The sequence below is a fragment of the Hydra vulgaris genome, chromosome 13, assembly GCF_038396675.1.
Source record: "Hydra vulgaris chromosome 13, alternate assembly HydraT2T_AEP".
Taxonomy (NCBI): Eukaryota; Metazoa; Cnidaria; class Hydrozoa; order Anthoathecata; family Hydridae; genus Hydra; species Hydra vulgaris.
In genome coordinates, this window is record NC_088932.1 from 34,074,095 (window position 1) to 34,101,633 (window position 27,539).

Sequence of the window (27,539 nt, forward strand, 5' to 3'; positions counted from 1 at the left end):
ATGCATGATTGTATTATCTGTAATTTTTACGCAATATTTTTAGACAAATAATGCAACACCTAAAAAATAGTGAAATTATAAATACAAAAAGAAATCATATACACAAAGATAAAAGTAATTTAAATGACTTTTCTTTACTTTTTTTTTTTCCTAATTTGTAAGGAAACAATTTTTACAGCAACTTTATAAATAAATAATGAAATTAATTAATTTGTCGTTAAGGTGCCATTAGAAACATTAGTGAGGAAAAAAGATTGACCCACCAACTTCCAAAAGGGCTGAAAATTAAAAAAAGTATTATTCCAAATGCTGGTTATGGTGTATTTGCCACTGAAACTTTTCATATTGGTAGGAAATTTGGTCCATTTGAAGGAAAAAAAGTTTCACCAGACACTCTAGTTAATAATATTGACACCAGTTACATGTGGGAAGTAAGAAATTTTATATATATAAAAAATATTTTGTGTGTTTAAAAAATTTGCTTCTTAAATTACCTTTGCAAACTGACTAATGCTAAATAAATTGAAATTATAAACACTGGCTGAAATATGAACTTATAAAACTGTGTACCAAAACTGTATTTTAACTATAGACGCTTCACTAACTAAAAGTTTAACAGTCCCTTGGATTAACAATGATATAAAGCAATAAATTAAGAGAAGAAAAAAATTTAAGATAATACATAATGCTTGATTTTTATTAAAAAAGAAACTATCCTATAATTCCAAATATAATCCAAAACTGCTATACAAGTATTTAAACAAATAAAGTATTTTGCCAAATCATTTGCTTTACTATAAACTCTTATCTTTAGAGCATCACTCAGGACCAGTCAAATCCCAACTCAATTCATGTCTGCAAACATAATCAACAAAAAGGTGATAAAACTATTGCCAGCAACTAGTGCCTTGCCTCAAAATAATAGAATTTATAATAAGAAAAAAATAAAACATCTTAAAGCAACAATTTATTAACAATCCAAAAACATGAATTTGTAAAAGGAAAATCTTGCACTACGAATTTGTAAGAAACTCTAAACTTTATTTCTTCATGCATCAGCAATGGTATACCTGTGGATGTCGGAATGCAAGACTTTTCTAAAATTTGACAAGAGACTCTTAGAAGAAAAATGGAAGACAAAGAGTTGTTCTTGGTGAAACTGTTTTTGAGTGGCTTGAAATTTTAGGTGCCGTGCCACAGGCTCTGTTATTGGACCCTTGACGTTTATTCTATCTATTAATGATCTATCAGACAAGTAAGTTAATATATGCTAATTATTTGATGGTGATTTCAGATTCTATCCAAGGTAATCTCAGAGGAAAGTACCTCAATTCTACTAAAGATTTAAACACAGCATTCAAATGGACAGAAGACTGGCTTTTATAATTAGTTGTCAAAAATGTGAAATAATGCACTATAAAGTTAACAATAAAAATAACCCTTGTTCATCTATTAGGCTGACACAGATATATTTTTAATACATTTTTTCCAGTTTAGGATGTTGAATGCTGGATCTTCTTGACTCAATGCATGGATTTTTCTTGTGTCTTTGTTTTTATGACTAGGTAACTCATTCTATTATCTCCTACAGAGGGTACAGCTCTAAAACTCAGTTTTATGGTTCTGAGGCCTGCTGGTAGTCAGGTTTCCCAAACTCGTGGTAGCTCCCAGAGAGGCTGATTCCATCAACAGCTAAAAAATATCAAAGTGTTAACAGTGCCATGTTGTGCATGGATGGTGTTCCTGTTTGTACTTTTGGTGTGCACTGCCAAGGCCACGTTTGGAGCCCTTTGTTACACTTTGTTAGAGTTTATTAGTAGTAATAAGGCAATTGCTTGGGCTTTTGAACAGTGTACTAAGTATTATCTACGCTTTGAGTCAAGTTCTTTAACATGTTTAAAAATGAATAAAGTACTAAAAACTATAAAACTCAAAAAACCATCATCATCACCAAGTTCTCTAAACCTATCATTCACTAATATTCGTGGTCTTCAAAGTAACTTTTCTTCTGTTAAGTCTTATCTCTTGCAAAGCTCACCGGACCTACTTGTTCTTTGTGAGACTAATTTGAGTTCAGCTGTCTCATCTTGTGATCTTAGTGTTGATGGTTATCTTCCTTTAACTCGTAAAGACTCCAATAGTCACATGCTTGGTGTTGGCATTTACATTCGTAAGAATCCACCCATTTGTCTAGAAACTAGGTTTGAATTCACAAACTATTCTTTTATATGCTTTCGTTTAGCACTACTTCACTCTATCGCCTTTCTCTTTGTACTATATCGCTCTCCTTCATCTCAAGACTGCACTCTTTTTGATGTTATTTCTGATCATATTGACCAAGCCGCCTCTCTTTATCCATCAGCTAATATTGTTGTTGTCAGTGACTTTATTGCTCATCACACTGAATGGCTTGGCTCTAGCGTCAGTGACCCTGCAGGAATCAAAGCCTATAACTTTTGCCTTTCTCAATCCCTAACTCAAGGAGTCAACTTTCCAACTCGCTTTCCAAGCAACCTGAATCATTTGTCTTCTCTACTCGACTTATGTCTTGTTTCTGATCCTAGTCAGTGCTCAGTTTCTCCACATTCACCCTTAGGTGCTTCTGATCACAGTTTGATCCCTCTAAAATTATTATCTCATTCTTCTTCACTTTTCATCAATATAATCTCTTGATTCCACTAGTTGCATTCTACCTGATATAGCTGTCAAACAGGTTTATCCATTGCTTGATATTCATATTACTCCAGCTTCTGTATCTAAAGTAATTTCCTGCTTAGACTCTTCTACAGCTTGTGGCCCGGACAACATACCTTTTAAAGTCTTGCAAGAAGAATCTTCTAGGATTAACTCTTACTTCCAATCTTTCTTGGAAACCATATATCAAATCGGTTGCAAAATTAGCATCTGCTAAGGTTGCATCTCTTTATCGAGCTCGCCACTTTCTTACTCTGGATTCTATTCTCTACCTCTATAAATCTCAAATCCGGCCTTGTATGGAATACTGTTGCCATATCTGGGGCGGATCTTCTAATGATGCCCTTTCTCTTTTAGACAAGGTGCAAAAACGCATTGTAAACATAGTTGGACCTGCTCTTGCAGCCAACCTTCAACCATTATCACATCGTCGTAATGTTGCTTCTCTTTCTCTTTTCTACAAATACTATAATGGGCACTGCTCGAAAGAGCTAACGTCTCTTGTGCCATCTACTAAAATTCATTCTCGTGTTACTCGTCATTCAATTAAGTGTCATCCTTTTTCTGTGACTGTTCCTAAGTGCTCCAAAAACGCTTATTCGTCTAGTTTTTTTCCTCGAACATCAGCTCTTTGGAATTCGCTTCCTTCATCTTGCTTTCCTGATTCATATAGTTTGCAATCTTTTAAATCGTCCGTCAATCGTTATCTTGCTCTACAATCTTCATCTTTTCTCTTACAGTAACTTCCAACTTTAATTAGTGGCTGCTTGCAGCCTTGTTGGAAGCGAAGATGTTTAAAAAAAAAAAAAAAAAGAAGTGTTCTCCAGAGTTGTTGTCTATACTTTCAAAACTATTCAACAATTGTCTTGTTTTCCAGCCTGCTGGAAAGCGGCATCTGTTATCCCTATTTTCAAAAATTTGGTTCGTTTAACTACCGTCCCATTAGTCTTGTTCCTATTATAAGCAAGGTTTTTGAGTCTTTAATTAGCAAACACTTAATCTTTTATCTTGAATCTAATAACATACTTTCTGATCATCGTTATGGATTTCGATCTTCTTGTTCTACAGCTGATTTGCTAACAGTAATAACCGATAGGTTTTATCGTAGCTAAAGGTGGAGATTGTTTAGGTTTAGCTAAAGGTGGAGATGTTAAGGCATTCGCTCTTGACATTTCTAAAGCTTTTGATAAAGTTTGGCATGCTGATCTTCTCCACAAGCTTTCTTCTTATGGTGTATCTGGTAACATCTTTAGGATTATTGAATCCTTCCTTTCCAATCGTAGTATAAAAGTTATCCTCGAGGGACGCTCTTCTTCTTATTCTGTATTCTTGGCCCTATACTCTTTTTAATTTACATTAACGATATTCTTGATATTCTCACATCTAAGGTGGCATTGTTTGCTGATGATACTACCATTTATTCTTGTCGTGATAAGAAGCCAACACTCTCTGATTGCTTGGAGGGGGCATTTGAGCTTGAAAAGGATCTCACTTCTGCTACAGCATGGGGCTCACAGAGGCTGGTGAACTTTAATTCAGATAAAACCTAATTTTTTTCAGCCAATCGTTATCGTACTAGTTTAGATCTTCTTACATTTATGAACAGCAATGTACTCGATGAGCCAACTATCCTTCATTTTCTAGGATTAACTCTTACTTCTGATCTTTCTTAGAAACTATTTATCAAACCCATTGCAAAATTACCATCTGCTAAGGTTGCATTTCTTTATAGAACTTGCTTACTCTGGATTCCATTCTCTATCTCTCTAAATCTCAAATCTGGCCTTGTATGTAAAACTGTTGCCATTATATAGGGGAATCTTTTAATGTTGCGCTTTCTCTTTTTGAGGAGGTGCAAAGGGCATTGTAAACATAGTTGGACCTGGTCTAGCAGGCAACCTCTAATCATTATCACATCGTCGTAATATTCTTTCTCTTTTCTACAAATGCTATAATGGACACTGTTCTAAAGAGCTAGCGCCTCTTGTGCCATCTACTAAAATTCATTCTTGCGTGATTCGTCTTTCAATTAAGCCTCATCCTTTTTCTGTGACTGTTCCTAAGTGCTCCAAATACTCTTGTTCCTCTAGTTTTTTTCCTCGAACATCAGTTCTTTGGAATTCGCTTTCTATAACTTCTGATTCATATAATTTGCAATATTTTAAGTCGTCTGTCAATCGTTATCTTGCTCTACAATCTCAAGCCTTGTTTGGAAGCGAAGTTGTTTAAAAAAAAATTTTACCTGGCCTTTTATCTCCAATGACTTGTCAATGCCTTTTAGAATCATCTAGTGACTCAATAGAAAACTTTTTCCCACCCTACCTGAACAATGTCCTATCTTTACAGCTGCAAAACACTCTTGTTTTTGGTGTGGAGGTCAACTACATGACAGGTCTCAATGCATCGCCTGAAACTCAATGTGCAATACCTGTGGAAAAAAGGGCACTGGGCTGTGGTCTTCTAAAGTAATAAACTAAATCAACAACTAAAATAACAGCATAAAACTAAAATATCCAAAGAAAGGACGCAGCAAAAAACTACGAGAGCAGTTATGACATCAACCAAGATAACGTCCCACATACTGTCACAATCTTAGCCTCTATAAATCAAAAATCAGGCCTTATAAATACAATAATTAATGGAATACCAGTGCAAGCCCTTATTCGATACAGGCTCTGACCTATCATTCATTTCTCTGAATTTTATGAGAACAACCTTAACTTCAACACAAATATCAGGAAATCAATCTGTCATGCAGATAATTCAGCTGCGCAAATCATTGGCAAATATGACATTACCTTAATAATAGGAAACCACTTCTATTCAACTAAACTTTTTGTAGTAAAACACCCAGTATCTCCTCTTATTATTGGTATAAACATTTTAAATAAACACTCAGCTCTAACACTCCATTTTGGAGGAAAAGGTGAACCAATCCAATTCTGCCTTGCCCTATCTTCCATGAAATGTAAACTATATGAACTTATTCCTGGAATCATCACATCCCAACTAACTCCTTCATTAACATCTTCACAACGACACAATCTGAATGCGGACTTTATTAATAGTGAAACTAGCTCTCATGACCCGTATGATACGGGTCGTAGTAATTCTGCTCCACACCCGACTATTTCTAAATTTGTTCTTAATTTAGTCTCTATATTTCTATTATAGTAAACAGCAAAAAATTAATTGGTTTAAAGTTTTGAGCTTTTGGATAACAATTAACTAACTATGCTTTAGAACTGTACTTGTTTACTTAGTATACTACAATATTTTTTACATAATAAAAGTATCTTTAACATATAAGACAGTTGCTTAACATTTTTTCAGGTGTTTTTAGAAACTTAGGCTTTGATAATATTTTACCCTCTCATTAAGATTTATTTAAAAAGCAAATTTGGACATTAAAAAACGGGCTGAAGAGACCATGTTATTTTAAATAAGTTAGCTTTATCTGTTTGATATTTTTTATAAAAGCGTTTCTGTGAAAAAACTCTTAACAAGTTCACTCAATTAAGCTGTTTTTACTGCCAAAGTTAGGGAAATAAATTATTAAACCTGTTGTTTATGGGGCATTCCACGTCAAGTGGAACCACCCATCTGACATCACCGACTTGGATTTTGATGAAAATTGGCTCACATGTTGGGCATATGGACAGAAGAAAAGCATGTAATTTTTTTTGAATTAAGTCAATTATTTTCTGAGATATGACCTTTCAAAATTTTGACCTTTTTACTTGAGCTTGGTTATTTAAAACGTCATAACTTTTTTGCTATTATACTTAGGAAGTTGATTTTGGTGGCAAACAGAAGCTCTTGCATAGACAAACAACTTTGTGTCTATACAAAAAAGTGATAAGTTCAATAAAAAAAAAGTTATTGGTCATTTGGTCATTTGACCTTTGACCCTGGTCGATGGCAAAGGTCAAAAGTCATAATTTTTTTTTTACAGATTGCTTTTTTTATTTTGGATGTCCCATGAAAAAATCTTTTTGGGATTCCTATAAACAGCTTTGGGAATAATATTAAAGTATAAGTAGGTTCTAAAAATTTAATATTTAAATATCTTAAAATCATACAGTATTTTAAGGTAATTTATTGAATGTAGGCCCTAGGTTATATAATAGCTACCATATACCAATATACTATGATTTGGTGATACTTGGCCCATATATATATATATATATATATATATATATATATATATATATATATATATATATATATATATATATATAAATAAAATCATGCCTAGTAAGTGTTTTCAAACTCCCTAAAAATCTTTCAATAAATTCATCAGTGGACTGTATAAAGGTTTGAAGCTGGGACCTATTTGTTGTAGTCCACTGTTTTAACTCAATTTCTTCAACTCCTTTAATTTCAAAGCATTGCAACAGCCGTTCCTTTAACATAGCAACTCCAGGGCAATTTTTACACTCGCCTAGAGAACATGCTGGCAAGGAAGGATTGCATTGGATTTTTGCCAAAGCATGTTTGTAGTTCTTAATAGGAGTTTTTAGTTCATCTTCTAGTTGTAAATCATCCATATGTGATCCGACTATCATGAGTTTAACATTTTGATGAATGGTACATACACACACAGTGAGCACCACTTGCTCCTGCAAAGACACATTTTGGACACATCTTTTGGACGTAGCTCTGCAAACTTCGAAAACCCAATTCTGATATTTGGATACTTTTCTGAAAATAATTGATAAATTTCCTTCAAATTACTAACAACTAATCTTTTCTGAATATGTTTTCTTTCCCCATATTTCATAACAGATAGGAAATCTTTTTTTCAGGCATTACACGGCTAACAGTGTCAGAGTAATAAAACTCTTTTACTATATCTTTCACATGTACAGGTAGTGATTTCCCTTTTTTTGGGTTAGGGGTAGATAAAACACCTTTGGTTATTAAAACTTCTTTTGCTTGAGATACAAGTCGATGCGAACAATTAAATTCTCTCATCACTTTTCGATTACTCCATTGAGCAACAAACATTGTCAAAATCATGATCTTTTCACTTTTACTTTGTGTTGATTTATACTTATCCTGAAGCACTTTAACAATGTCATCAGCACATGTGTTTTTTTTAGTTGCTTCATATTCATCATCCTCTAAAGTATCAATTGCATCTGAATTAGTAGATAAAAGGTCTAACTTCCTTTTTACAAGTTTTTTAAGCTTTTTCTTTTTCTTCGGAATATAACTTTTAACAGTTTGTAACTTGCGTTTATCCAAAGGTGACTCACTCAATAACGACAAGGATTTATTAAAAATAGAAATTTCTACTTCCTGGCATTGATAATTTTCATCTCCCTTGTCGCTACAAGTATCTTGAAATCTGCAACTGCCTTGAGAATCTGACTCTGTTTTACAATTTGCAGAATTTTTATCATCACATAATCCTATTTCGGAAGGTAAGCCAGTGATCCTCTATAGCCAAGTATCACATAATTTTGCTCCAGCCATAAGTTTTGAGGGATACATAGCTACTTGCCGACTAGTAGCTACCCTCAAGGTTTTATATTGTTTTTTCTTATGGTGTTGGAAAGGATCATAACAACAGTGTTGCCTCTTCTTTAACTCTTTTACTTGTGCTTGAAATGCCATTTTTAATCTAAATTTAATTTGAAAGTTGCTAAAAACTAATTCCTAAGTTTGTTCTATTAAAGTCGGTGAATTAAAATTATTACGTATACGTGGTAAAAGTCACGTAGATAAATGTGATGAAAGTCACGCATTCATTTATGGTTTTTAATGACTATTGTTGTTTTATAATTGTCATGGGAATTATAACTTTGTATTTATTGGGTTGAGGAATAATTCATGAGCGTTTTTTTCAAATTTAAAAATGCACACAGAAATAAAATGCATTGGCAAAATGTTTTATGTTGTTTGAAAGAGAATGTTTTGCTCTACAGGATAGTGTGTTTTGATTTGTTAGTTTTTTTTATTTTTGTGTATTTTCAGATCATTAAAATGGAATGTCAAGTGGACAAAACTGAGCATTTTCGACACCATTTGCTTTTTGCATTTAATCGAGGTGTTAAGGCCGCTGAAGCTGCTCGTGAGATTTGTGCTGTGTATGGAGAAGGAGCAATGCCTGAAAGTACCCTCCGCCGTTGGTTTTCGCGCTTCAAAAATGGGAATTTCGACCTCAAGGACGGATGTGTTGAGTGATGTCGAGCAAGCAAACCGGCGGCGATTGTGGAACGTTGATTTTTGTTGTTTTCGCTCAAAGTGTGTGGCACCCAAGCGCCGAGTTTCTGAACCTTGCCCATTGAGTGAAGGTGGTTCACCACAGTTTTTTGATCACAATCCATCTGCTCCGCCAATTCTCTGGTCGTTTGACGTGGATTTTTGTGAAGAAGTTGATTCAATCGCTCTTCGTCGAACTCAATTGGTCGACCGGTGTGTGATCTGTCCTTGAGGTCAAAATTCCCATTTTTGAAGCGCGAAAACCAACGGCGGGCGGTATTTTCAGGCATTGCTCCTTCTCCATACACAGCACAAATCTCACGAGCAGCTTTGGCGGCCTTAACACCTCGATTAAATGCAAAAAGCAAATGGTGTCGAAAATGCTCAGTTTTGTCCACTTGACATTCCATTTTAATGATCTGAAAATACACAAAAATAAAAAAAACTAACAAATCAAAACACACTATCTTGTAGAGCAAAACATTCTCTTTCAAACAACATAAAACATTTTGCATTTTATTTCTGCGTGCATTTTTAAATTTGAAAAAAACGCTCATGAATTATTCCTCAACCCAATATATGCGATTTTATGTAATAAAACAGAAGGTTGAAAAACGCTCAGATAGTTGTTTTTAATATATATATATAAACGAATACAAGAATGCAACAAAGTTGTCTTTTGATGACTAGTTCAATGGAAATGAAATGATTATTTTAATATAAATATATATAGCTTTAAGCCTCATATGATTTAATACTGACTTAGTATGTATTTAGAGTACTAGTAATTAAATTACAACCTAGAAAATAAAAGAAAAAAAAGGAAATAGTTAATAATATATATTTCCAATAGGCTATTTACAGAAAATAACCTCAAAATATCGCATTTGTAAGGCAAATAAATATTAAATTTTTAGAACCTACTTATACTTTAATATTATTCCCAAAGCTGTTTATGGGAATCCCAAAAAGATTTTTTCATGGGACATCCACAATAAAAAAAGTAATCTGTAAAAAAAAAATTATGACTTTTGACCTTTGCCATCGACCAGGGTCAAAGGTCAAATGACTAAATGACAAATAACTTTTTTTTTATTGAACTTATCACTTTTTTGTATAGACACAAAGTTGTTCGTCTATGCAAGAGCTTCTGTTTGCCACCAAAATCAACTTCCTAAGTATAATAGCAAAAAAGTTATGACGTTTTAAATAACCAAGGTCAAGTGAAAAGGTCAAAACTTTGAAAGGTCATATCTCAGAAAATAATTGACTTAATTCAAAAAAATTTACATGCTTTTCTTCTGTCCATATGCCCAACATGTGAGCCAATTTTCATCAAAATCCGAGTCGGTGATGTTGAATTTGACCAAAAAGTGGTTCCACTTGACGTGAAATGCCCCTTATGCCAAAAATCAATACTTAATGCAAATGGAAACTTCGAGCACAAAAGGTGATTAAAGTATAAGTGGTTTCTATTCACATATAAACTAATTTATACATTATCCACTTAATTAATATATCCATTTAAAACAATAATTCTAAAGATAAAAAATAAAGATATTTACTTGAGAAACAAAAAACATATTTTTCTTGAGATAAAATAAAAAGATGAACTTTACTAATAATTATAAAAAAATATTATATTTAACATAAAAAGTAACAAAAATACTTATAAAAACAGTTAAAATTGAAACATTGTTTCATTATAATATAGCCTTAAGTAAATGTTATGAAGATTATCAAACTTCGATTTAGCTCTTTGAAAACAATCAACATTCAGAACATTTCTTAAATTCTGCTATGTAGGAACTTTTGAAAATCCGTCATAAGTAGGGAATCCAGTACCGGTATACCGAAAACCGGGATTTTGGTCAATTTTATCTAGTTTTGAATACCGGTATTAAAAGGCTTAAATACCGGTATTTCTGTATTTGAATGGTTGTTTTTTTATTTATTATTTTTGACAAAATTTGTATACTTCATACTTTTTTTAATTGATTTATAACAAAAGTTTCAATTAAAGTATTACAACATTTTTGAGACGTATTGCCTTGTCGTATTTCAGATTATAAATATACGAAAATTCGTAAACATTTGTTGTTTATTTTTAAAATATTTTTTATTCTATCATGTGTTTAAACTCTTTGTTCAAGTAAAAGCCTAATATATAAAAGTAAAGTTGTCAAATTCTGATTCATTGACAACTCTTTAATAAAACTCTTCTCATTATTACTTGACTATTTTTAAAATCATTTAAATTCCCTGGATGTTTATATCTATGGGTTGTTGTTTTATTCTTTTTTTAAACAATCCCAAGTGCTACTTTAAAGCAATGTGTTAAACATTCTTTAGTTCTTGAGTTCTTGATTTTACAGTTTTAGTTATATGGTAAGGATCTAAAAGTAAAAAATGAGTTCACATTTTTAAAAATTACAAAAATTTTATATACTTATTTCTTTGATAGTTTTTTTAAAATAATTACAAAGAATAACTTTAGTAAGTTTAAAAAATTAACATTTTTAAGTTTAAACTTATTTAAATTGATTTCATTTAAATATTAAATGTTTGTATCAGTCACATTATGTGACTGATATAAACATTGTGGGGATAAAATATGTGACACATATTTACAAATTGAGATAATATTCTAATTTGGTCGATGGAGAGTGAAATTAAAAAGTTTATTGAGCATTCAAAAGGCAGAGATAAATATTCTGTTTGGTTTTTCTTTCTCAAAGATGAAAAAGGGCATAGTGCAAAGTTTAAGAAGTGCGCAAAAATTATAAAAACAGCAGGTGGCTCAACAAGCGGCCTTCATACACATTTAAAAACAAAGCATAATGTAATGTTATGAAAACGAGATGCTATTGAACCACTTGGTGAATCTGTTTCAATATCTAATATGCCTCCTCCAAAAATTACTAAATATTTTAAAAAAACTACAGAAGACTCGCTGGCAGCAATCTTATCTAGAATGACAACACTTTTTGGGCTTCCATTCAGAATTTTCATAACATCCGATGATCTTCAAAAATCTTTAAAAGCATTAAATTTAAGTGATAAACTTCCAAAATGCGCCATGACTATACAAAAAATTGTCACTAGTTATAGCCAAACTATTCGACAGTTAGTAATTACAGAAATATCAAAATATAAATTTAATGGAAAAAGGTTTTAGTATTACTTTTGATGAGTGGACTTCCTTAAGGAACCAGCAATAAATAAGCGTGAATCTTCACTCGGAGTCAAAGTTTTGGAATTTAGGTTTTCTCCGAATCAATGGAGGTTTACCTGCAGAAAAATGTGTCTTACTTTTAAGTGAAAAATTTAATCAGTATGGTTTGTCATCAGAAAAGAATATTGTTTGTTTAACAAATGATGGTGCAGCAGTTATGCAAAAAGTAGGCAAATTAATACCGGCTGCTCAGCAGTTGTGTTTGGCCCATGTAATTTAACTTGCAGTTGTAGATTTTGCATATAAAAAAGAAACAACCGAAAAAAGAACCTTTTGCTCGATTGAATAAATAGACTTCAACTCATATTCAGATACTGAAGAGCATGAAAACTATGGTGCTTTTGAAAATATTTCATATATATACAAAGAAGGATTAGTGATGGATTGCGGTATACAAGAACAAGATACAGAAATAACATATAGTCAAATTGGTCCCCTTATACAAAAAGTAAGAAAAATTGTTCAAATATTCAAACATTTACCATTAAAAAATGAGGTACTACAGAATTATATAAAGCTTGAATTTCGTAAAAAATACTTCTTAATTGCAGATTCCAAAACTAGATGGAATAGCTTATTAGCAATGCTCGAACGTTTTTGCAAATTAAAGTCATGCATTCAAAAATCAGATATAGATTTAAAACTTAATATAAACTTTACAGAAACTGATTTTGAAACAGTTTCAGCTACTATCTCAGCACTTTTTCCGGTAAAATTAGCCGTTGATTCACTTTGTCACAAGAATGCTAACTTATTATCTGCAAATGCAGCATTGACCTTTATGTTTGACAGGCTATGTGAAATTAAGTCATTATTGAGCATAGAATGAGTGCTTTAAAACAACATATTATTTCAAGAAGAACGCAGTTGTCCAATTTAATTTCTTATCTGCATAAAGGTCTAGGAGACAGTATTAGAAACTCAAACTTATTAAGTTTTAACTTTCCATGTGCATCAAAAGTGAGTAATCTCAATTCAATTTTGGGATCAAAGCACTGCTGTTGAAGAACGAGCCTGGGAAATTCTTTACTTTAAGGTTAGCAAAGTTGAGATTGACGAAGGAAAAAATTCTGAGAAATCAATGAAAAAAAACATGTAAAAGGCTATTTGTAAACAAATAAACTTTAAGGTTGTCAGGAAACAACCACAATGCGCTGGTGATATAATCAAGTGTCTAAAAAAAGAAATGAGTCTCTTCGAAGATGAAGGTGTGCAAGGAAAATATTTCCAACAGGTTTATGATCTTTTTTTAACAATTCGGCCAACTAGCGTTGAATCCGAAGAGCATTTTCTGCTGCCGGTATTATTTTAAACAAGTTGCGGTGCAGAATGGATGTCAAAACTCTGGATGGTCTTTGTTTTTCAAGAGGTTACTTTTATGGAATAAAAGATGAAGGTTCTACCAATTAAATCAATTAATTTGCATTCTTTTTAAGTTTTCGTGGTTCTTAAATTTATTTACTTTGCCTAAAAAATTTAAAATATTTAATACCAGTTTTAATACCGGTATTCCTGTATTAAATTTTTATAATACCAAAATACCGGTATTGACTTTTTGACCGGTATTGGATACTCTAGTCATTCGACCTAAAAATGCAACAAAAATATTAATTGAATGCACTTAATAATTTATGTACTATTTATTTAAAACTAAAAAATGTGACTAAACATATAACAAATTAGAAACTTACTTTGTGAGGTTGTTTTTCTTTTGTGAAAGATTTAATATTGCAAGTTTGGATTAACAACTCTTTTTAAAAAGCAAGGCTAAAAATAAATGAAAATCAAAATTTGCATTAAGTCATTTATACAACCATCATTACCAGGTTGCCCCATTCTGAATGAAACTGCTGAATTAGAATCATATATATTTAATTGCCAATATATGGGTAGAAAACCTTTTTCAGGCCTTAAATTTCCAACACCATGGAAAATTTGCCCATAGACCCTTAAACAGAAAGGGCCATTATTTGAAGGAGGAGCTATTTTGACTGTAGAGGAAGTTAAAGGTAGAGAGGTGCTATAACTCCTTAGGTGTTTAAATGTTTTTTGATAGGATGATCAATATAGTTTCCTGTCATTAAATTGGTCAAAAATGATGGATATGGTGAAGGAGGAGCTAATACAACTTGAATGGCAGCACAAAAATAAGTTTCATTTAAAAACTTCTTTGCACCACAATCTGAAAAATATGGTTTACTTCTCTGAGGTAGTTACTCTTTATAGCAATATTATCTCTTGCTATGGACTCATCTCTTTCATTTCGACAATGATTTATCTCAGCTAGCCTAACCTCATATCTTTCTTTTTGGCGATGGTTCAGTTCGTCTCGTCTGGCCTGTTTCTTTTATTTTGAAAAAGTCTAATTATTTCACTCATTAAATTATCAGAGATAACTAAGCATCAAAGGAGTGTGCAAAAATGATACTTTATATAATAAAAAGTGAACTTTTATTTTAACATTGAACTTTTAGCTTTTTTTCTTAACTTATCAAAAATAAAGTGTAAGCAAATAAAACAGAGCATAATATGATTATCTATTTTACTCTAACTCTACTTCTTAGTTATATTTAAATTACATGTTTTAAAATAATATATCAATGTGTAAAGATAACATTTCTATCAATAACTTGTACTAAAGTTATAAATAAATTAATATAATCTTTATGACTGAGTAATGTTATATATTTAAGGTAGTTATTAATAATTATTGATAAAATATTATTAGTATTTAATCAAAAAAACAATTAAAAGTAATTTTTAAAAATTACAGACTTTTTACAGATATGAACTCATAATAAGGCAAATTTAAAAAATTATAAGACCTGTCTGTTCAGCAAACACTGCTAGCATTGAATGGTGAAATGTAATCCTCCGTCAAATATCTCTTTCATAACTTTGAAACACATTTAATGCAAGAGCAAAAAATAATATTAAATAAGTACAAAACTAATAAAAGAATACCTCTATAAAAAATCATATATTTGCTTTAAGTGAGAAACTTGGAAATATTGAAACTTCTTGAACTATTTTAATTATTTTTTTTTATATATTTAATATTCTAAAAAAAAAAAGGTCAATAATACAATGTCAAAAAATTAAAATGTGTGTATATATGTGTATATATATATATATATATATATATATATATATATATATATATATATATATATATATATATATATATATGTATATATATATAAAATACACTAACATAATTTACATACACATATATATGTGTGTGTGTGTGTGTGTGTGTGTGTGTGTGTGTGTGTGTGTGTGTGTGTGTGTGTGTGTGTGTGTGTGTGTGTGTGTGTGTGTGTGTAAAACATTTAAATATTATTATGGAGAAAATATTCTCTACACAAAAAATCCTGAAAGATTAATGAGAGTAACTAAAACATATGTTATAACACTTTTGTATACTTACTTTCATAAAAAAATAATGAAGTTAAGTTAAACATATTTGATGAAGGAAATTAAAAACTTAAATGTTTAAATGGAGAGGAGCTATTATTAAAAAGGAAGCCTGTTTTTTAACAAAATTTATGTATCAACAAAAGCATAAATTATCAACTAAAGAAAAGAGTAATATCTTTGAAAAAAAATTTTTTTCAAATTAACAAAATACAAATTGTTAACGAAAAGGAAACAGAGTATATTTATTTTCAACAAAATTTACTTAAAAAGTAACTTTATGAAAATATTTAATGAAGCATATATCTTTCCAACAAAATTTACTAAAAATTATAAATATTTAAAAAAAATTTAAAAATTTAAATAAAAATTTTAGATAATAAAAAACTATATATCTTTTTAACATTTCTGCTAACCACATTTTTTCAACATTATATCACAAACATAGAAACACTTCATATATAAAAGATATTTACACACTTACAAAATATAAACCCATATAACCTTAACACATATATACATATAATAAATAACACATAAATATAACTAAAGATATAAAATAAGAAAAATATATAAATTAGAAACATTTATAAAATGCAACTTTATTTTTGTAATATTTGTTTTATGACATACCTCGTAATAAATGTTTAACAACTTTAAAAAAACAAATGATGAAACGACCTGGTTTTTTATATTATAAAAGCAAACAGATTTTCTTTAAAATAAGGTATTAAACAATCTTATTTTTTAACATGCTACATAGAGTTGACCGTGTGAGAGGCAAGGGTTTAGGAGAATAACACTAACTTTATGAAGAGTTGACCTTTTGACCTTTAAAAAAGAGCATCGTCTAGAGTCACTTTTAAAAATAAAAATTACAGGTTAATATACTTTAAACACAATTGATAAAGGACTTGAATTGGGTTATTAAAATGCATGAATTAAATAAATTACCTGACTTAAAAAGTTACTATACTAATTTAAAAATAACATAAGGTTTATCCTTTACTATAGAAGTCATCAAATTAAAAAGTTTTTGATCTTATTACTAATTAAGCTAATAAAACAAAGTTTTCGATCTTATTACTGATTAAGAAGATATTAACAGATTATAAAGATTTAAGAATATCTTATCGCTTAGTCAAAAATATAAAGAGAAATATTAAAAGGCCTGATATGGTAAAAACTCTGTGTCAAAGGCGCACGAAGGGGTAACAGCAGCAGCGTTAAATTAAGTATTAATTATAAGCGATTACTTGGCTTTTAAATGATGATGTTATTTAAATCAGTCAAAGCCCCTTGGCAGCCCAATGCTTTGTTACAAACCTATCAAAAAAAGCTTGTCTAGGAATGGACTTCTCCAACACCATAAATATACATACTCCTCTGGATTCTTACCCTTGTCCTAGAATAGATGACCTACTAAATAAGGTAGCTATAAACAATATATTCAGTAAAATAGACTTAAAAAACGCTTACCACCTGAAACCTTTGAGACATCAATTTCACTCAAAGAAGACAGTTCAACAGTTACAAACACTAGCGATAACTTTGAAACTAATGAAAATAACCTGATATCGCCAACTGATTGCCATCTTCCGTCTGCTACTATGATTTACCTTCTCCAAATAAAACAACTATAAATACTAATATTACACCATCCATAACTCCATATTCTAACGTCACTACTACTAAAAACTTACTAGTTAACACCAACCATACACATTGTACTAGAAGATCGCCTTCAAAGCTTAATTTCTAACAAAACTTAATAAGTCAAAAAATATATATAAATATCTATTAGAAGGGTGGAAGACTGTGATATTGTGTTATTGTGTAATAAATAAAAATAATATAAATAAAATAACACAATATAAATATACATAACACAATATACATAATATAAATAAAATAACACAATATTGCAATAGCAATATTGTGTTATTTTATTTATATTATGTATATTGTGTTCCTTTATATTTTAGATTATATAATAAAAACTTTACTACTAACTTACTTGTCTTGTCTGCTACAGTTTGTTTATAAGTTTGTCTTTTTAACATTATCATTACAAAATTCGCTGGGGCTAGTCTACTCTGTAATGTTCAATTTTTAATAAATGTGTTGCCAGAGCAAACATAGTTTCATTTAAAGCTTTCTTTTGTTATTTCTTTCCTTTTTTGCAATGTGCATGTCAGGAAAAAGTTGATGAGGTTTTAGGATGTGTTTGTGCATAGGAAAATACCAATTTAAATAAAAATGCTAGTATATGGTTATCATGTCCCTGATTTAATTTTTAGTATGGGTTGGAGGAGCTGCTTAACCTTGGATAATAATTTTCCATGTGGTAATATCACAATAAAATCACTCAGTCTTTCATTAAAGAAATAAACATTAATTTGAGATCATTTAAATATTATTTAATTTTGAGAACAGATTAGTTTTAGAAAAATAAAATATATATGAAGTGTTGAATTTTTTTTTGGCTTTTTGGTTTTTAGTAATGTTTTAAAATAATATAATTTTGAGGCAATTAACTCAAACAAAAAGAGAATTGCAAAAGATATACAAAGCGAAGTATATGATATTTCATAGGTTTTATTAAAAAAGCAAATGATTTATAACAAAATACAAAAGTATTATAAATATTATATCATGTTTAATATACATTACTAATATATATTATGTTATATGTATCATAGATATTTAATATTGTAAAATTCTAAAAGTTTAAGAAAAAATAAATTATTTTACTGAAAGAAAATGTTATGTAGGTAAGGATATTTTCAAACAAAAATAACACATTTTAAAATGAATTAAAAAAGAAAATAGTGTAAAAGACTGTATCTGCATATACAAGTAGGCTATACAAGTAGGTCTGTACTTTTAATGTTTTATATCAAATCATTCTAGTTATGCTTTAAAATCTTGCATAGATTTTTCTCTGGTTTATGATAATGAGCAGTAGCTGAGAATTATTCTATAGGTAAATATCTTTCAACAACGAAAGTAATTGCGTTTTGAAAATACTTATGCTGGATGAATTTAACACCAACACTTACAAGCTAGACTCAATATAAAATATTGGCCTATAAGTAAGTTTATTTTTCAGTTAATAACTTTAATTATTTGTTTTTAAAGTTTTAATAAGTTTTATCTTTTAAAGTTGAAAAGATATTTAAATTAATTGCAACTTTAATTATTAAAAAAATCTAACAAATTGACTTTCATTTTAATGTTGAAGGTTGAATGTGGTGTTAGCAGTAAATCGGGGTTAGACTAAAGAATAATATATAAGAAAAAGTTGAAATTAAAATAAAGAGGGGTTAAAATTAGAATAAAAAATATCAGAAAAAGTTTAAATAAAATTCATAAATTTGAAATAAAAAGTAATTCAAATATATAATTAATTAAAAAATAATATTATTGTTTAAAAAGTATGCTATTAAATAGCATTGCTACACAATAGTACCCCGTTCTTCTTAGAGACATTTCATCAGTAGTTTTTTAAACTGAAAGTTTAAAAAACTAGTATTGTTTTCAGTTTTTTTTAATATGTATAGTTTAAAATCAGACAATAGTTATCAAGAAATTTTTATTGTTGTTTAAAAATTTTTTGAATTATTATAAGATTGTTTAATAATTTTTTATTTATTTATAGATATATAGATATATTTGTATATATCTTCATATAGTTACATGAATCATCTTGAGTTATAGTCCCTGTTTTTATAAGCATTTCATTTTTGCAAGTTTTATTTTATTAAAAAATTCTATTAAATGTACAAAGCCTAAAGAAAATATTTTTTTAATTAATCAGTTTATTTGTTTAATTCTTATTTTTTAATTTAAAAAAAATATTTATTTAATCTAGTAATTTTAATCTTTTAAAAAGTTGAGTATGTATTTAGATAATAAAAGATGGTAACGTTTTACATTGTATTGACGGAAAAGATAAACGTTTTGGCAATTGGATGAGATTTATAAATTGTGCACGTGTTGAGACGGAGCAAAATCTTATGGCAGTTCAATATTATGGTGAAATTTACTACAATGTTTATAAGCAAATAGACAAAGGAACGGAGCTTCTTGTTTGGTATGGTGATCAATATGCAAAAGATCTAGGTATAGAAGTTGACTCAACTAAAGGTAATTTTTTATATTCTTTTTATGTATATTTATATACAAATACTTATTTATATATATTTATATATATATATATATATATATATATATATATATATATATATATATATATATATATATATATGTATATATATCAGGCTTGGTCGGGAAAGAAGTGCGATCGCACCACGCATCTTGACCATCACCATTGATCATCACAATCTTGACCACGCATACAATATTTATTTGCGACAACTTGCCCACGACTTCACAATTGTTTTGAGAACATTCAAGTTTAAATATGTTTCCATGTTTGTCCGCATAACAATAAGTTTTTAAAATACATGCTAAAAAATTAACTTCATAACTTTAATCTTTACTAATTAAATGGTAAATTAAATGATTTTATATTGGCAAATGCTTTAAAAAGTTTTGCTAATATAAATTTGTTTTAAAATGTTTGTATATCAGCGAATGTTTTAAATCATTCGCTAATATAAAAACGTTTGATTAGTAATCATTATAATTATGAAGTTAATTTTTAGCGTATTTAAGAAAATAATTGTTATGCAGACAAACATAGAAACATACTCAAACATGAATGTTCTCAAAATATCTTGGTGCAGAAGGATAACATAAAGAATATTCGCAAACATTAAAAACCTGCCAAATCTACAAACAAAGAAATTTTATTGGTTCAAAAAATACGCTGACTTAGTGAATTATAGGTACAGAATATTCCAAAGAAACTTTTTTTTTAAATTTTTATTGAGTTTTGATAAGTTTTTGTTGATATTTCTAGTGTAAATTGTTATAAGTATACATATTGTATAGTATGTATATTATTAAACAAATTTTATTTTAATACGTTGACTTATTGTTGGAGCCACACAGACAGATATTTAAAAGATTTAATAAAATGGTAGCTTATAAACTTTTTAATAACATTTTTTATCTGATTGAAGCCCGCTCACTAAATATAATCAGTGGTAAAGCAGTTCCGCTTCCTCCTCGTAATATATTTTTACCTTTTGAGTTTAATCATAAAAAAATGCTTTCATATAGTTTGACGTATTAAAAATTTGATTCTGGTTTGTAAAATAAAAAATAAATATATAATTCATTTGGAATGTAATTTGTTTGGATACTAAACATTATAGACTGCTGATTCAGGGGTCTAGCACATTGCGGAATTGTTTTTAACATTTTTAAAGATACTGCTAAAATAAAACAACTTTCTAACATTTTCATAGTAACTGAATGATTTAATTGTTTTTTTGTTTGTTTGTCGTACTACAAAGAATTGTATGTAATATGTAAAAACAAAACTCTGGCCAACTATGCAAAGCGCGAAATGGTTAAAATAAGATTTTTTAATTTATTGAATAAATCAACAAACACTTGATTATTAGAATCTTGTTGAAATAAATTAGAAGTACACAAATAAAAGAAATTATACTAAACTCTTTGATAAATTGAATAACATTTGTTTCTTTATTAAACAATTATTAATAGTAAGTTTTTACTTTATATAAAAGAGTGTCGCTTAATTATAATTTAAACATTATAATAGACGAAGTTTATTAATTATTCTAAACTTAATTTATAACAATTTAATCAGGCAGCTTTTTTTTTTGTAATTTCATGCGCTAAACATAGCTGCTGATGTGCTTTAATTAACCTGCCAACCTTTGTCATAACTGCATCAGTGTCATAACTGCAGCACCATCAGTGGTAATAACTACAATATTCTTTATTAAAAGCTCAAAATCACCTAACCTATCATTCACCAGGTCAATACATTTTTCCTCTGGAATTGTTCCAAAAGCACAAATCATTTCTGGATTCCAAAATTCTTTGTCAGAGTGGACATTAATATTTATATAACATCTATTTCTTACCAATGTCCATTCATTGAAAGTTAGAGAAAATCTGTTTCCATTAGCAATTCTGCTTGATAATTTAATTACTTAGTCTCATATATTTCTACTGTAATTCAAGACCACTTTGTGAATTGTGTTGTGATCCTTTGGTAGGTTATAAAAGCCTCTGGCTGTTAAGCCTTTTCTGATAACATATGACGTGCAGATAACGTTGAATGATAAACCATATTATGCAGTCATCCCTTTTATCACTTTTGAAAAAGTTGATTACAGTTACAGAAGGTCATGATATCTGTACAAATTCTGAAGAATCTAAAACAGCGGTGCTACATCTCTTTTGATTTCATGAATTATTTTTAAATTGGTATGAAGACCGCTTGTAGAACCGTCATGTGTTTTATTATTCTCTTACACAATTTGCATTTAGCACACTGTCCTGCTTTTTCTCTTACAAAATGCAACCAGTGTGAATTTTTATCATTTGCTTTAGAATGCTCCTCCAAATCTTAAATATTCATATTGTTGTAAAATACTTGCAGAAACTTGTTAATAAAATTTGTAATTCTCTGATTAAAAAGAAATTATTTTACTCATCGTTTGGAATTTTATATAATATTTTAATTTTGTAATAATTTAACTATTACAGCATGTAAAAATAACCACATATACCTACATTTAATTTTGTCGATGAATTTCGTTTCCATTTATTAGATCAATTAAAATTTTAAACTTTTTAAACTTTCGAATGGTGAAATTATTTCGAATTCCGAAATGACACTATTCAACTTTTTTAATACCATTATTTCGGCAACTATAAGTTGATCCAAATACTGGGATCCCAGTATTCTCAACCCTAATAAATTTCCAAAACTTCTCAGCACAAAATGTAAAAATACTTTTAAAAATAGTAACTTTTCTAATTTTTTTTTAAAACATTTTATTATTTAAGATATGTTTTGACTATATATAGTCATCATCAGTTAAAATATATTTGTTGATAACAGTATAAAATATAGTATATAACTGTAAAAATAAACATAATAAAAGCCATAAAATTGATAACAAAATTCCTATATATACAAAAAGTCAAATATAACAAAAGAACTGGTAAATTATTTTAAATGGTAAGAGTCATTTTAACATGATTTACTTGTTTATTCATATCGGGTTTTTCCCACCCAATAATAATACTTTCTTTTATTTTAAATTCAATTTTTTTATTGGCACAATCCAAAGTCGAAAAGCATTCATCACTATAATTAGTAAAATATTTTTCTTTTGAGTGAAGATATTTTTAAATAAGAGAGTTTTTATAGTATAAAACATACATATATATATATATATATATATATATATATATATATATATATATATATATATATATATATATATATATATATATATATATATATATATATATATATATATAACATTAGCGAAAGTTATTTTGGCTCTCCGCTTTAAGACACGAATGGATTGAACACCACAAAAAGTATAAAAATTCTATACCTTTTGTAGTGTTCAATCATTCTTGTCTTTAAGTGGAGAGAAGTTTCGCAAAAATAACTTTCGGCAATATTATATATATATATATATATATATACATACAGACACACACACACACACACACACACACACACACACACACACACACACACACACACACACACACACACACACACACATACACACACACACACACACACACACACTAGGGTATGACTTTTTTTCCACCCCATGCTCCTGTATTGTAGTTTGATGCAATTTGTCTTTATTTTTGCATAACAAATATTTCCTTCATTACTTTGATTGCGCGCTCTGCGCATTGATTACTTCTTGGGATCTGTAGTATGGATGGTTCTCACTTGCAGTGATTTTTCAAAGACCGTAAAGCCTTTTTTGTATGGATTCAGTACTTTAGCCAAGTTATTAAAGTCATTTTAATTGTACAGTTGGTCTGTAAACCAATGGTCTGCCCAGCCATACCATATAAATCGACATACTCTCTGCAGAACTGTCCTAGTATAGCTCTGGAATTCCTCATCGCATTGCTGATGTTGGGTAATTTCTGAAACCTGATCAATGGAAAATGTCCCTTTTCATATGTATCTGCAACAATTATATGTATTGAATTCCATAGGTGAAATTCATCGAGGACTTTAGAAATTCCTTGAGCAATAGTTTTTTCCCTGCCATCTACCAAGCCCAGAACATCCAATTTGATTTCTCTTCTTTCATTTTTAAGGACGACCACTTGATAATCGATTCTGTTGATGTGCTTGCCATCAAAGTGTAAGGACCAACTTTCCATATGCAGGTTTCCTACAGAGCCTGTTTTCCTGTTTTTTTCCTGTTTTTAAGGCATTAGCCTCTTTTTTCAAAAGTCTGACGATGTTTATATATAAAATGATATATTTTATGGATTTAGGAGGCAATCGAGATAAAAAGTTTTTCAAACATAATTTTGTGTTAGGTATAATATCAGCTACTACTTAACATTTTTTTTTTTTAAACATCTTCGCTTCCAACAAGGCTGCAAGCAGCCACTAATTAAAGTTGGAAGTTACTGAAAGAGAAAAGATGAAGATTGTAGAGCAAGATAACGATTGACGGATGACTTAAAAGATTGCAAATTATATGAATCAGGAAAGCAAGATGAAGGAGGCGAATTCCAAAGAACTGATGTTCGAGGAAAAAAACTAGACGAATAAGCGTTTTTGGAGCACTTAGGAACAGTCACAGAAAAAGGATGACACTTAATTGAATGACAAATAACACAAGGATGAATTTAAAAAATAACACAAGAGACGCTAGCTTTTAAGAGCAGTGCCCATTAAAGTATTTGTAGAAAAGAGAAAGAGACCAATGATCCTGTTGGAACCCTGCATATGCAACTTTTCGATAATTTCTTTTTTCAGCTTGATTGCCGCTCTAATTTTTGACTTGTAAATAGCTGATTGACATGGAGTTGAGACATCAATGCCTTCAGGAGCCGATTGCTTGCATGTTAGCAATTTTGTTTGTTGATACTCTTGTGTAGGTCACCAAGTTGACCGCAATTTTGCTTATATGATGTTTTCTGCTTGGTGTAGGAGTAGTCTCATCTTCTTCTTCATCGTTTTTATATTCACTGTCGTCAGCCTCAGAGTCAGAATCACTAAAACCAGGATAGTAAGATGATGAGTTAAACGACCTATCAGAAAGTTTTTGTCTTTTAGGGGGATGGATCATTTCTTTACTGGCCGCTCAGCCTGTAGAGTATCCCACTGTTCCTTTGCACTTGGAGATGATACAATCGTTTGTCTTCGGAAGATAACCATGTTCCATCCACTTAATTAATATCAAAAATTTCATCAAAGGGTTTGCAGCTTCCCTGCTTGACACATTCATCATAACACTTCAGTATTTTAGCAAGCTTTGCCTGTATAACTTGATTAGATACATGAGGAAAATTCAGTTTATTCTTTCACAATTTGGTGACTTCTTTGGAAATTTCCACTATTCGCTATGGTAGTGTACGATAATTTGCTTTTGGAGAAGCATTCTTCACTTTTCTTCCAGTGAATATTCTTCCAAAGGGACCATTCTTCTTTTATCAGAGTCTTCAAACTTCACCAGATTATTGGTCCAGACATCCTTGTTCTTCTGAATGCTACTATCACTAGGCTTGTACATCACCATGTGTTGCCTCTGTAATAACTATAAAATTAGATAAGCAGCTATATATACACAGTCTAAATTGTTCCAGAATGTTCTAAATTGTTCTAGAATATTCTAAATTGTTCTAGAATATTCTTCATTGTTCCAGAATGTTCTAAATTGTTCCAGAATGTTCTTAAGTCGTCTAAAGTATTCTGGATTTTTCCAAAATGTTCTAAAGTTCTAAACACTTCTAATCTATACAAGTTTTGAATGATTTTCAGCAAAGCAATACATATTAGTAGTAGCAGTAACAAGATTAAATAAATGACAATTCGTAAATTTAATTGCAGGGTAACCTTTTTTTTTTTACAACCTAGAGGAATTGAACATGTTTCCAATGTTTTCTAACAAAAGTTCATCGATTTGTGACACAGGAAATTTTTTTTAAAGTCAAAAAGTCATAACCCTAATATACACACACAAACACACGCACATAAAATCTTTTTTTAATCACAGATATTTTATTTTAGTTAATCACGTTTGCAAGAATTGTGGGATTTGTTTTACCAGCGATGATTATCTCAATTCACATTTGAGACGTTGTAAAAAAGGAACTATAATAGATAATCTAAAAGTTTCATCAAATATTTTCAACCTTAACAATGGTTTTTTTACAACTGATAATACTAACCAAGCTTTTTCATGTGGTATATCTGATGAACCATTTAAATGTAAATATTGTGATTATAAGTTTGCAAGAAAAACAAATTTAACAATACACGAACTTACTCACAATGGTGAAGAACCATTAAAATGTAGGTTTTGTGATTACACATGTGCTTGGAAAACAAGATTAACACTGCATGAAAGAACACACACCGGTGAGAAACCATTTAAATGTACATACTGTGACTATAGAAGTGCATGGAAAACAAGATTAATGATACATGAGCGAACTCACACCGGTGAGAAACCATTTAAATGTACTAACTGCGATTATAAATGTGCTAGCAAATGTCAACTAACATCCCATGAACAAATCCACACTGGTAAAAAACCATTTAAATGTACTTACTGTGATCATCAATTCGCAAAAAAAACCACTTTAAAATTGCACGAACGAACTCATACTGGCGACAAACCATTCAAATGTTCATTCTGTGATTATCAATCAATACAAAATAGACGTATAAAATTGCATAAACGAATTCATACTGGAGAGAAACCTTTCAAATGTTTCTTTTGCGAATTTATATGTGCGCCCAAGAAAAATTTACAATATCATGAGCAAACTCATACTGGCGTGAGACCATATCAATGTAGTTTGTGTAATTATAAAACCATAAAGAAAACCCATTTAGTTCGACATATAAGAACTCACACTGGTGAAAAACCGTTTAAGTGCCCTTACTGTGATTATGAATGTATTGAGAACTCGCGATTAAAAAAACACGTACTCACGCACACTGGTGAGAAACCGTACAATTGTGCATATTGCAAAATAGGATATTCAGTAAAAAAAAGGCTAAAATTACATGAACTAACTGAACACACCGACAAGATATCAACAGCTGAAGCGGAACTTAAATCTACTTAGTATTTTATTTTTAAATATCTTTTTTATATATACCTTAACTCTTGTGTGACCAAGTAGCCCTTTTTATTTTAACAGTAGTGAAAGAGAGAAAAATAATGGTTCCTTTGTTGGTGCAAGTTTTTTTAATTTATCTAAGTGTAATAATTCCATTTTGGTCATATTATTTAATTATATTTCTTATTAATTGATTTTGCTATATTCTTTTTTTTTTTATGATTTTGCAGTTTTTTAAAAGTAATAAATAATTTTGTTATTAAATAAAGTAGGTGAAATGTGCAGTATTGTTAATATGGAGTGGTCAACATACAAATGATGTAATCTTGATTGATTCAACAAGAATAAGCTACTCAATAACTAACGCAATTATAATCAGCAACGATAATTAAAATTAAGTTTGTTGAGTAAAAATAGAACTGTAGCGAATCAAACTTAATTTGTATGATACACATAAACGTCGCTCAATCGCAAATTTCGATTTTAAAGAATTGCAAGTTCATTGTTTTAAAAGTTTTAGATATATAGGACTTCGGGTAGTTAGGTAGTTAATGTTAATTGGTGTGGTTAGTGTTTATTTTTATAATTAAGATAATTTGAATAAAAGTATATTAAAACTATTATCATCTTGGTCTTTGTTGTGTTTTTCACAAACTGCATTTGCACATCTTGCGGAAGCTAAAATTAGTTAAAATTAGTTCTTCATGTGTTTGGCGCCTAGTTTTTTAATTTTTTTCTTTTG

General features: G+C 29.7%; 1 protein-coding gene across 1 annotated transcript; it reads left to right on the forward strand.

The window, feature by feature from the left end:
- Nucleotides 1-43: 43 nt before the first annotated feature.
- On the forward strand, nucleotides 44-27,161 carry LOC105848069 (histone-lysine N-methyltransferase PRDM9). The gene is made up of 4 exons (XM_065816765.1): nucleotides 44-114; nucleotides 223-431; nucleotides 19,468-19,705; nucleotides 25,737-27,161. Exons 1-4 carry the CDS (start codon nucleotides 51-53, stop codon nucleotides 26,801-26,803), a joined length of 1,578 nt encoding a protein of 525 aa, XP_065672837.1. The 5' UTR covers nucleotides 44-50; the 3' UTR covers nucleotides 26,804-27,161.
- The last annotated feature ends 378 nt before the right edge of the window (nucleotides 27,162-27,539 follow it).

What these genes read in the sequence shown, in the direction of transcription:
- LOC105848069 (XM_065816765.1), top strand. Translation starts at nt 51, where the DNA reads ATGCAACACCTAAAAAATAGTGAAATTATAAATACAAAAAGAAATCAT. An exon ending in TCATATACACAAAGATAAAA is followed by an intron (nt 115 to 222) that starts GTAATTTAAATG and finishes TTTGTCGTTAAG; the next exon opens with GTGCCATTAGAAACATTAGT. An exon ending in AGAAGTTGACTCAACTAAAG is followed by an intron (nt 19,706 to 25,736) that starts GTAATTTTTTAT and finishes ATTTTATTTTAG; the next exon opens with TTAATCACGTTTGCAAGAAT.